The 12,598-nt window shown below is 34.9% G+C and overlaps 1 protein-coding gene across 1 annotated transcript in view; it reads left to right on the top strand.

The window, feature by feature from the left end:
• LOC308640263 (krev interaction trapped protein 1-like) overlaps nucleotides 1-12,165 on the top strand; it is a gene marked incomplete at its 3' end in the record, with an annotated part of 30,326 nt that extends 18,161 nt beyond the window's left edge. Inside the window, exons 11-13 of the mRNA XM_081312230.1 lie at nucleotides 1,039-1,195; nucleotides 1,947-2,098; nucleotides 11,914-12,165. Coding sequence (XP_081168356.1) covers nucleotides 1,039-1,195; nucleotides 1,947-2,098; nucleotides 11,914-12,165 — 561 coding nt within the window. The remainder of the gene's footprint in view (nucleotides 1-1,038; nucleotides 1,196-1,946; nucleotides 2,099-11,913) is intronic.
• Nucleotides 12,166-12,598: the final 433 nt, after the last annotated feature.

Consider the following 12,598-nt stretch of genomic DNA (forward strand, 5'->3'; position numbering starts at 1 on the left):
AGAGGAATTTACTATCAGAAGAAATTGTTATGCCTAAAAGTTATAGTGATTATAAAACTATTATTAATTTAAAAACTATTTGAAAACTTAAAAACCAGATAAAAAGGTTTATACCAACAGATGTAACTGATACTCCCGAGCCTTTCTAGATACTAACCATCAACTAGTCAATAAGTATTTATTTAGTATATCTGTGAATCTACACCATGGAATACTCTTGAAAATGGTAAGGAACACATAATGTCTTCCATTAGGAAATGTTACATACAGACTCACCACACATACACATTTTGTCAAAATACTATTCCAAGACCATAAGACAGAGACAAGAAATGATAAGCAATAGAGACACCTTATGTTACACTTCATTACAAATAATTTTCTAACTGTATAGTTATAACACATTTTTATTTCTGGCATAATTTTTATATTTTGAACAGATAAGAAGAGGAATCAAGTACTTCATTCCAAAATGATTTGGCCTATATGTTACTTGGGAGCATCAGGTACTTCCTGTAACACTTTTATTTGAGTTTTTCTGAATTAAAGGAAGGAAGCTAGCCAAAATTTGTTGTTCTACAACTTTTACCTTCAGAGTCTTTCATTATAAAAGACTTCTCAGTACAAGTTACTGCTGCTACCATATCTTCAGTATGATTTATGACCCATTATGCTTATTGAGTACTTGACTAAAACTTAGTTCAGTGACCAAGTCTATATTTCCCATATATTTACCTTTTACATTAACAACTATGAAACATCCTGCCAGAAGAATTTGAATTTTTAAAGAACCATTTTCTTTAGTTGCCCAAAATTATTTGACAGAACATTCAGAAGAAAATAATTTAGAAAATATAAATAATGGAAGTAAAATGTTTTAAAATATTATCAACAAGTTCTCATTTGAAGCAGGTTTCTGATATTTTTGTATTAGAAATCTATTCTAAAAGATTAGAAGTTAAAAGTAAAGTGTTTTATTGGACTGTGTTAGGTAATTTTTAAGCAGTTTTCCTAATTTATTATCATTCCTTATCCTAGTATGAAAAAGTTCGAATATATAGAATGGATGGATCATACCGTTCTGTAGAACTGAAGCATGGAAATAATACCACAGTACAGCAGATAATGGAAGGAATGCATCTCTCTCAAGAAACTCAGCAGTATTTCACTATTTGGATCTGTTCAGAAAACCTTAGTAAGATAGTTTTTATTTTATTGTTTAAACACCATTATTCCTTTTTGGAAATAAAATGGTAAACTTCAATGTAACATTTATCATTTGCTTTAAATTTTAAGTAATACCATGTTATTCTCTTTTGTATAAATTATTAGTGTTCAAACTGCTGAAACAGGTGAGCCCTTAAGGCCCCTTCCCTCCTTCATTTAAAGCATTTTGTAACTAGTAAAAACCAAAAATTTTCTTCTCCTGCAACAACATTTGATTTGAATGCCATTAAATGTATTGTTCATATTGACTCTCTCAAAATAATCCACATGTTCTTTTCTTTACATTAGTTTTCCAGCAAACCTTTCTAGTTAACAGCAAGTTAATGTGTGTGTATAAATAAATGCATATATATACGTTTTTTCCCACACAAAGTATTGCATAGGTAAAGAATTTAATTGATAAAGGTTGGTTACCTAATGGTTTAATTGTATCTTTGACACAAAATTTTATTGATTGTGATATAATTAAATAGGTTATAATGGAATTAAAAATTTCACGCACATTTGATAAATTTGCTAGATGAATTATTCTTATATTAAAAACAAGCAGTTATCTACAAATTAGGTAACAGTGAAGATTAAATAGTGATTTAAATTTAGACTTTTAATTTATATATATTCAGTACTTAAGTGCCCATAGTTTAGAATAAAATTTTTATATGCATTGGCATAATTATTTTTTTTACATTATCATTTATAAAAGGAAAGATGTTTTTCAGGCCTTCAGCTCAAGCCTTATCATAAACCTTTGCAATATGTTCGTGACTGGCCAGAAATACTTGCTGAATTGACTAATTTGGATCCCCAAAGAGAATCACCACAGCTTTTCCTAAGAAGAGATGTGAGACTTCCTTTGGAAGTTGAAAAAAAGGTTTGTTTGGAAATCTTTTTATGGTCATTTAAATACACAAAATCTATTAGGTTCCTATTATAGGCACTACATGCAGAAATTGCACTATTCCTGTACCAAAAAGTTTTACTTCTGTTTTTATATTCAGTCCTTATATCTTTGTGGTGATTAATAGAGTTTCATTTGTCTACTTACAAAACACTTGGTTAGGGCTGAGGTTGTGTGGCTCAGTAGTAGAGCACTTGCCTAGCATGTATGAGGCAATGGGTTTGATTCTTAGCACCACATATAAATAAGTAAAATATAGGTCCATTGACAACTAAAAAATATTTTTTTAAAATGGCCTCTTGGTTAGTAGTTTTTTCCTTTCTATTCCAATATCTTAAAGATTTTTTTAATTGTTTTTCTTGTAAAAAGAAAGAGGAAAGCAACCCCCCCACACCAAAAAATAATTAATAAAATAGCAATTGGATGAAACAGTTTATATAAAAAAATAATTTTGGTGGGAGGAATAGTTAGGAAGTATGAATTTTAAAAAGGGCTAATCAGTTATGTAAATTTTGAAAGAGTTACGGGAAAGAACACTGAAAATAAAAAAACAATGTTGAAAAACTAAGACAAACCTGAATATCTAGAAAGATCCCCATGTTCAAGGAGAGGAATATTTAATATTGTTGAACTGTCAATACTAGCATAGTTATCTACAGGTTTAATACAACCCATAATAAAATTTCAAAGCCTTTTTTACAGAATTTAAAGGATGACTTTTAAATTCATATGTAATTACAAAGGACCTCAAATAGACAAAGCAATCTTGAAGAGAGAAGAATAAACTTAGGAGATTCACCTTTCCCAATTTTAAACCATACTGCTACAAAGTTCAAAACATTTTGGTAGTATTCTAGGATATTAAACTAATGGAATAGAATTGAGAGTTCAGAAATAAGCCCATACACTTGTGACCAATTGTTTTTTGACAAGGGTGCCAAAATAGTCTCTTCAACATATGGTTCTTGAACAATGGGGAAATTGGAACCCTTGTATGTGGCAGATAGAACATAAAATACTATAGCCACATGGAAAAGAGTTTGGTGATTCGTCAAAAATTGAAGCATGAATTACCATAGGCTCTCCTAGGTATAAAATGTGAAAGAATTGAAAACAAACATATTTATATGCCATTATTCATTGCAGCCTTATATATAATAGCTAAAAAGGTGAAAACAAACTAAGTGTCCAGTAGATGAGTATTCAAATAAAATGTAGTATATACATAAAACGGAATATTATTTGGTGTTAAAAAAGGAATTAAGTTTAATATTTGCCACAACAGGGATGAATCTTGAAACCATTATATTAAGTAAAATAAGCCAGACACAAAACACTACTATTGTATGATTCCACTTACATTGTATTATCTAGAAAAGGCAAATTCATAAATAGAAAGTAGATCAGAGCTTACTAAAAGTATCAGTGGAGGAGCTGGGGAGGGTTTTTGTTTGGTTTGGTTTGGTTTTGCTGGGGAGCGGTGGTTTTGGTTTGTTTGGTTGGTTTTGGTTTGTTTCTTTTGGGGTGCTAGGGATCAAACCCAGGACCTTGTACATGCTAACATATACTCTGCCACTGAGCTATACCTCCAGCTCTGCTCATTCTTTTTTGGGGAGGGAGAAGAGGGGTACTGGGGATTGAATTCAGGGGCACTTAATCACTGAGCCACATCCCCAGCCCTGTTTGTATTTTATTTTGAGACAAGGTCTCTCTGAGTTGCTTAGCGCCTCACTGTTGCTGAAGCTGGCTTTGAACTCACTATCCTCCTGCCTCAGCCTCCTGAGCCACTGGGATTACAGGCATGTGCCACCGTGCCTGGCTCCACTTCATCTTAATGGTTATAGAGTTTCTGTTAATGTAAAAGCTGTGCAGTTGGTGATAGTAGCATGAATTTTGAATGTAATTAATGGCACTTAATTATTCACTTTTTTTGGTAAAATGACAAACTTTATGTTGGGTATACTACTATAATTTTTAAAAGTATATTAGTTCCATAATATTTTAAATATATTTTAGTTGTAGTTGGACACAATACCTTTCATTTTATTTATTTAATTTTTATGTGGTGCTGAGGATTGAACCCAGTTGCCTCACACATGCTAGACGAGCGCTCTACTGCTGAGCTACAACCCTAGCCCCTAGTTTCATAAAGTAATCTAAGTATACCCAATCTACCTTCTCCAGTCATGTAATATTTTAAAAGTTGATAGAAGGAGCATTAATGATAATATTGGATGATAAACAAATGCATAATTAAACTATAAAATAAAGTGGACTCAAGTGAAAAAGCAGTGCTTAGTAAATTCTTACGGCAAATACAGAATATCATGATCATCTGTTAAAATATTTTTGTCCTTTCATTGTATAATTGAGAAATTCCTATTTGTATCATCTGAAAAAATGAAGAATTATATGTATTGGTTAGCATCATTCTCTTAGAATGAAAACAGCTTGATTTCACTAGAAAAGAACAGAGGTTGATTAACACTCATTTAACATAGGGAATTGTATATGTTGGTATCTACTCAGACTCTCCTAATTTTCTTGTCAGTTTATACCAGAAAATAAGCTCTCCATGAGTCTTTCAACACTTTATCTCGAGAAATTTTTTAAAAACTACATAAGTTGAAAAGTGATTACAGTTCACATTATATTCTATCTATTTCACTAATTGTTAAAATTTTTGCCACATTTCCTTTATCTCTTTTTCCTTTGTGAACCATTTTAAATTGAGTTGTAGATATCATGACACATTCCTACTTATTTTAGTGTTCATTTCCTAAAGGACATACCTACATACCACAATACCATTTTCAACCTAATAAAATATTTCCATAATAACAGCTAATATCCAAATTAATATTTTTCCTAATTGTTTCAAAAAGTCTTTTATAGCCTCTCACCGGAACGATCTGTCAAGGATCATACTTTGTATTTGACCTTATCATTAGATTCCTAGTTTAGAATGGTCTTCCCATCTCTGTTTTTTTTTCTTTTAATTTTTTATTCTAATTTGTTATATATGACAGCAGAATGCATTACAATTCATATTACACATATAGAACACAATTTTTCATATCTCTGGTTGTACACAAAACATATTCACACCATTTGTGTCTTCATACATGTATTTAGGGTAATAATGTCCATCTCATTCCACCATCTTTTTTACACCCCTTTTCCCCTCCCTTACCCTCCCTCCCCTTTTCCCTATCTAGAGTTGGTCTAATCTTCCCATGTTCCTCCTCCCAACCCCACTATGAATCAGCTTCCTTACATCAGAGAAAACATTTGGCATTTGGTTTTTTGGGATTGACTAACTTCACTTAGCATAATTTTATCCTCTTTTATTGCTGAGTAATATTCCATTGTGTGTGTGTGTGTGTGTGTGTGTGTGTGTGTGTGTGTGTGTGTGTATGTATATATATCACATTTTTTTTTATCCATTCATCTACTGAAGGGCATCTAGGTTGGTTCCACAGTTTAGATATTGTGAATTGTGCTACAATAAACATTGATGTGGCTGTATCCCTGTAGTATGCTGTTTTTAAGTCCTTTGGGAATAGATCGAAGAGTAGGATAGCTGGTTCAAAGGTGGTTCCATTCCAAGTTTTCCAAGGATTCGCCATACTGCTTTTCATATTGGCTGTACCATTTTTTAGTCTCACCAGCAATGTGTTAGTGTGTCTTTTTCCCCACATCCTTGCCAAAACTTACTGTTGTTTGTATTCTTAATAGCTGCCATTCTGACTGGAGTGAGATGAAATCTTAGAATGATTTTGATTTGCATTTCTCTAATTGCTAGAGATGTTGAACATTTTTTCATATATTTGTTCATTGGTTGCATATCACCTTCTGAGAAGTGTCTGTTCAGTTCCTTGGCCCATTTATTGATTGGGTTTTATTTGTTTGTTTGTTTTGCTTTGTTTTGGGTTTTTTTTTTTTGGTGTTTAGCCTTTTGAGTTCTTTATATACACTAGAGATTAGTGCTCTATCTGATGTGTGAGGGGTAAAGATTTGCTCCCAAAATGTAGGCTCTCTATTCACCTCACAGATTGTTTCTTTTGCTGAGAAGAAACTTTTGTTTGAGTTCATCCCATTTATTAATTCTTTATTTTAATTCTTGCGCTATATGAATCTTTTTAAGGAAGTAGGGGCCTAATCCGATATAATGGAGATTTAGGCCTACTTTTTATTCTATTTGACACATGTCTCTGGTTTAATTCCTAGGTTCTTGATCCACTTTGAATTGAGTTTTGTGCATGGTGAGATATAGCTGTTTAATTTTATCTTGTTCATATGGATTTCCAGTTTTCCCAGCACCATTTGTTGAAGAGGCTATCTTTTCTCTAATGTATGTTTTTACATTTTTATGTTTATGCCTTTGTCTAATAAAGATAACTGTATCCTCTATTCTGTACCATTGGTCTACCAGTCTATTTTGTGCCAATACTATGCTGTTTTGTTACTGTTGCTCTGTAGTATAGTTTAAGGTCTGGTATAGTGATGCCATCTGCTTCACTCTTCTTGCTAAGGATTGCTGTAGCTATTCTGGGTCTCTTATTTTTTCCAGATGAACTTTATGACTGCGTTTTCTATTTCTATGAAGAATGTCATTGGGATTTTGATTGGAATTGCACTAAATCTGTATAATGCTTTTGGTAGTATGGTCATTTTGACAATATTAATTCTGCCTGTACAAGAACAAAGTAGATCTTTCTATCTTCTTAGGTCTTCTTTAATTTATTTCTTTAGTGTTCTGTAGTTTCCATTGTAGAGGTCTTTCACCTGTTTTGTTTGGTTGATTCCCAAATATTTTATTTTATTTTATTGAGGCTATTGTAAATGGGGTAGTTTTCTTCGTTTCCTTTTCAGAGGATTTGTCACTGTTATACAGAAATGCCTTTGATTTATGGGTTGATTTTGAATCCTGCCAATTTGCTGAATTCATTTACTAATTCTGTAAGTTTTCTGGTAGATTTTTTGGGGGCCTTCTGGTATAGAATCATATAGTCAGCAAATAGTGCCAATTTGAGTTCTTATTTTCCTATGTGTATCCCTTTAATTTCTTTCATCTAATTGCTATATAACATCTTTCAAGAACTATGTTAAATAGAACTGGTGAAAGAGCATCCCTGTCTTGTTCCAGTTTTCAGAGGTAATGCTTTCAGTTTTCTCCATTTAGGATGATGTTGGGCTGGAGCTTAGCACAGATAGCCTTTACAATGTTGCAATATGTTCCTGTTATCCCTAGTTTTTCTAGTGTTTTGAACATGAAGGGCTGCTGTATTTTGTTGAGTGCTTTTTCTGCAATAATTGAGATGATCATATTGTTGAGAGCCACAGCCGAAGGGGCCCCAGCCAGCTGTCAGCAAACTTCCAGCTTCCAGCTGATGATTGGCTCACAGCAGCCCCAGCAAACTTCCAGCTGCTAGCTGATTGACTCCTCTGCGGTGATGCTCATTGGGCTGTTTCCCCGCCCTTTCAGACTACATAGCTGCTCATTGGGGGGACTCTTTTGGCTCCGCCCATGCGACCCAGCCAGTCAGCTAGCAGCTGGAAGTTTGCTGGGGCCGCCTTGAGCCAATCATCAGCTGGCAGCTGGAAGTTTGCTGGGGTCCCTTCGGCTATGGCTCTCAACATCATATGGTTCTTATCTTTAAGTCTATTGATGTAATGAATTACATTTATTGATTTCTGTATGTTGAACCAACCCTGCATCCCTGGGATGAACCCCATTTGATCATAGCGGAATATCTTTTAGATATGCTTTTTTATTTGATTTGCCAGAATTTTATTGAGAATTTTTGCATTTATGTTCAGTAGAGATATTGGTCTAAAGTTTTCTTTCTTTGATGTGTCTGTGCCTGGTTTTGGAATCAGGGTGATATTGGCCTCATAGAATGAGTTTGGAAGTGCTGCCTCTTTTTCTGTTTCATGAAGAGTATTGGTATTAGTTCTTCTTTAAAGGTCTTGTAGAACTCGGCTGTTTATCCATCTGGTCCTGGGCTTTTCTTGGTTTGAAGGCTTCTGATGGTGTCTTCTACTTTGTCACTTGAAATTAATCTGTTTAAATTGTGTATATCATCCTTTCAGTTTGCGCAAATCATATGACTCTAGAAATTTGTCAAGCTTTGATATTTTCTATTATATGGGAGTACAAGTTTTCAAAATAATTTCTAATTATCTTCTGTATTTCTATAGTGTCTGTTGTGATATTTCCTTTTTCATCACGAATGTTAGTAGTTTTCTCTCTCCTTCTCTTCATTAGCATGGTTAAGGGTTTGTCAATTTTATTTATTTTTTCAAAGAACCAAAACTTTTTGTTTTGTCAATTTTTCAGTTGTTTCTTTTGTTTCAATTTCATTGATTTCAGCTCTGCTTTTAATTATTTTCTGTCTTCTACTGCTTTGGGTGTTGATTTGTTCTTCTTTTTCTAGGGCTTTGAGATTTAATGTTAAGTCATTTATTTTTTGACTTTTCTTCTTTTAAAGAATGAACTCCATGCAATGAACTTTCCTCTTAGGACGGCCCTCATAGTGTTCCAAAGTTTTTGATATGTTGTATCTGGTTTTCTTTCACCTCTAAGAATTTTTTAATCTCTTTGATGTCATTTGCAACCCATTGTTCATTCAGTAGCATATTATGTAGTCTCCAGGTATTAGAGTAGCTTTTATTTTTTATTTTACCATTCATTCCATTATGGTCTGGTAGAATGCAGGCTAGTATCTCTACTTTTTTATATTTGCTAAGACTTGTTTTGTGGCATAATATATGGCCTATTTTAGAGCAGGATTCATGTGCTGCTGAGAAGAAGAGTATTCATTCATTGAAAGATATAATATTCTATATATGTCAGTTAAGTCTAAGTTATTGATTGTGTTATTGAGCTCTACAGTTTCTTTTTTCAGCTTTTGTTTGGATGATCTATCCAGTGGTAAAAGAGGTGTGTTAAAGTTGTCCAGAATTATTGTGTTGTGGTCTAGGACTCTTGAACCTGAGAAGACTTTGTTTGATGAAAGAAGATGCTCTGTTGTTTGGGGCGTATAAATTTATTATTGCTGTGACTTGTTGATGAATGTTTCCTGTAAACAGTATGAAATATCCTTCTTGATCCCTTTTAATTAACTTTGGCTTAAAGTCTACTTTATTTTATGTGAGGATAGAAACCCCTGCTTGCTTCCGCAGTCCATGTGAGTGGTGTGATTTTTTTCCCCAACCTTTCACCTTCAGCCTGTGGATGTCTTTTCCTATGAGTCTTTTGGAAGCAGCATATTGATGGGTCTTTTTTTTTTAATCCAATCTGCCAGTCTGTGTCTTTTGATTGGTGAGTTTAGGCCATTAAGATTCAGGGTTATTATTGAGAGCTTGTTTGGAGGTTCTAGCAGGGGAGCGCAGCTACTCGTATACCCTTAACCGAAGAACAGTCCTCCTCTATCGGGGAAGGTCGTCCAGAGGGTTATTATTGAGACATGATTTGTACTCCCAGCCATTTTTGTTTATTTTTGGTATTTAACTTGACTTGGTTACTCCTTTGATTAGTTTTTTTCCTTTAGTGTAATAACCTCCCTTTGCTGATTTTCATTGTTGTTTTTCAGTTCCTCTTCATAGAATATTTTGCCGAGGATGTTCTGTACTGCAGGCTTTCGAGTTTTAATTCTTTTAACTTTTGTTTATCATGGAAGGTTTTTATTTTATCATCAAATCTATAGCTTAATTTTTCTGGATATAAGATTCTTGGTTGGCATCCATTTATTTCAGAGCTTGATATATATTATTCCAGGATCTTCTAGCTTTCAGGGTCTGGGTTGAAAAATCTGCACATAATCTAATTGGTTTCCCCCTATATGTAATCTGATTCCTTTGTCTTGTGGCTTTCAATATTTTCTCCTTATTCTGTATTTTAGGCATTTTTATTATAATGCATCTTGGTGTGGATCTCTTGTTATTTTGTACATTTGGCATCCTGTAAGCCTCCTGAATTTGGTTTTCCAATTCATTCTTCATGTTTGGAAAATTTTCTGATATTATTTCATGAAATAGATTGCTCATTCCTTTGGTTTGGAACTCTATGCCTTCCTCTATTCCAGTAACTCTTTAGTTTAGTCTTTTCATGCTATCCTATATTTCTTGATGTTCTGCTTATGGTTTCTTACCATTTTCACTGTGTAGTCTACATTCTTTTCAAGATTATGTATTTTGTTTTCATTGTCTGAAGTCCTTTCTTCCAAGTGGTCTAATCTATTGGTGATGTTTTCAATTGAACTTTTAATTTGGTTTATTGTTTCTTTTATTTTTTTTTAAAGAGAGAGAGAGAGAGAGAGAGAGAGAGAGAGAGAGAAAGGATTTTTAATATTTATTTTTTAGTTTTTGGGCGGACACAACATCTTTGTTTGTATGTGGTGCTGAGGATCGAACCCGGGCCGCACGCATGCCAGGCGAGCACGCTACCGCTTGAGCCACATCCCCAGCCCTGTTTCTTTTATTTTTGTTTGTTTGTTTTAGAGCCTCTGTCTCCCTATTGAAGTAATCTTTTTCTTCCTGTATTTGTTTTTGTAGCTCATGGACAAAATGTTCTTTTGCTGCTTGTATTTGCTTTCTTATACCTTTTTTTTAATATTTGTGGAACATTTTCATTATATACATCCTGAACTTCTTCTCCATCATTTCTTATGCTGTTCTGGCCATAGATTCTTTTTTTTTAAATCTTTTTATTTGTTGATAGACCTTTATTTTATTTATTTATTTTTATGTGGTGCTGAGGATCGAACCCAGTGCCTCACACACGCTAGGCAAGTACTCTACCACTGAGCTACAACCCCAGCCCCTGGCCATGGATTCTAATAGTGGGTTATCTTGAATTGTTTGGGGCACGTTCTTCCTTTGTCTTTTCATATTGCTTGTGTGTCTTCCCTTCTAGAACTGTGGATCCAAAAATGGTTACCATTTTTACCCTATAGGCTTATAGTGCCGCGATAGGAATCCAATACCTCTCCTTTGAGGTGAAGGACAATGTTAACAGATATCCTAATATAAATAATATGCACCCTAAAAACAAATGTTTGCTATTAAGATGTTTATAGTTTGGTCACAATGTACAGAAGTGGTGAATTCAATTATTATCTGCAGTATACTCTGTAAGTTTCTAAAAGGGTTTATAGATTCTGATGGTGAACAAAGAACCAGGGGTGAGGAGTAGAATGATATGCTGAGGAGGTAAGAGGTAAAGATATAGAGTTATTTTATCTTAGGAAGTGTGAAAGAGAAATCGAAAGAGGAAGATTAGTAGCAGGAGAAGGAAGGGGAAGTAATTTGGGGTAGACAAGTAAGTAGGAAGACAGTAGAGTACTTAATACAAACACACATATATATTAAGAAAAATAAAAAAACGTGAAAATAGTAGAAATTGGTGGGGAAAAAAGAAAAAAAAAAGAATATATAACACAACTATAATATACTGTTCAGAATCCTAGTTCTCAAAGTCCCAGTTCATGCAAAGTACTTGATTTCATATATGTTGGGGATGTGAGGATAGGAGAATAGAGAGGGAGAAAAAAAAAATCTTGAAGGAAGACACAGGGATTGTTTTGGTTGGAGATCGGTATCTTTTCTGCTTCTCTTCTCATCCAATGGGTGGGATTGTCTGTTATTAGCTGGTATTCTGCCCTCAGGATGTTGCAGGTAACTGGGGTGTCACTATGCCGGGGTAACAAATGCTGGGGAGAAGGAGGTAGAAACAGGGTACCTGGCCATCTGGAGTTCTAAACTGGGAATTGCCCCTGCTGAAGACTGTGATGAAGGTGGCGAAGATGGAGGTACCTTCTTTCAATGATGGGGTGTCAGATCGGGTCAGGGGAGCTGAGCGATGGAGTTGGACAATGAGTTCAGAGACAAGTTCTGTGGCGTCCGTCATGTGGCAGTTGGCTGACTTCAGAGCCTGTGTGATGTTCGCAGGTGCAGGCAGGCTTCTGCAAGTAGGGGACTGTCTGCTGCTGCAGAGTCCTAAGGTGGCAGCGACTAGGATAGCCCCACATTGGTAGATGTGGGGGTCCACATGGGAGTGACTGCCAGAGTTCCTACTCATGAGAAGCTACTGCGTGTCCTGTGTGCCAGCAGCATCTGTGATTTCTGCTCGGGCCAGTGGCCAAAAGTTCTTTGCAGGTGCTGCTGCTGCCAATGGTCTCGCTCTAGTACCCAGTAGTCCTGCATGGGTGAGTAGTTAGGAGACCTACTCTGATGCTAGGGCCTGGAGCCCTGGACAGGCAAGGTGCTTCCTGCATAGCAATATTCACAGGGGCAGGAATATCGCTAGCAGAGAAGCAGTTTTCTTACTACTTGAATCCCAAGTTTCTGAGCAACCCAGAATGCTTCCTTCCTCTGGCCCGCCATCTTGGTTCCTGTGTGTTTTTTCTTTTCATTGTTTCAGTTTTTATATATTGCATAGAGTATTATAAGATAGAAAAATAAAATTGT

The sequence above is a fragment of the Spermophilus citellus genome, assembly GCF_964194105.1.
Source record: "Spermophilus citellus genome assembly, contig: SCAFFOLD_515, whole genome shotgun sequence".
NCBI lineage: Eukaryota > Metazoa > Chordata > Mammalia > Rodentia > Sciuridae > Spermophilus > Spermophilus citellus.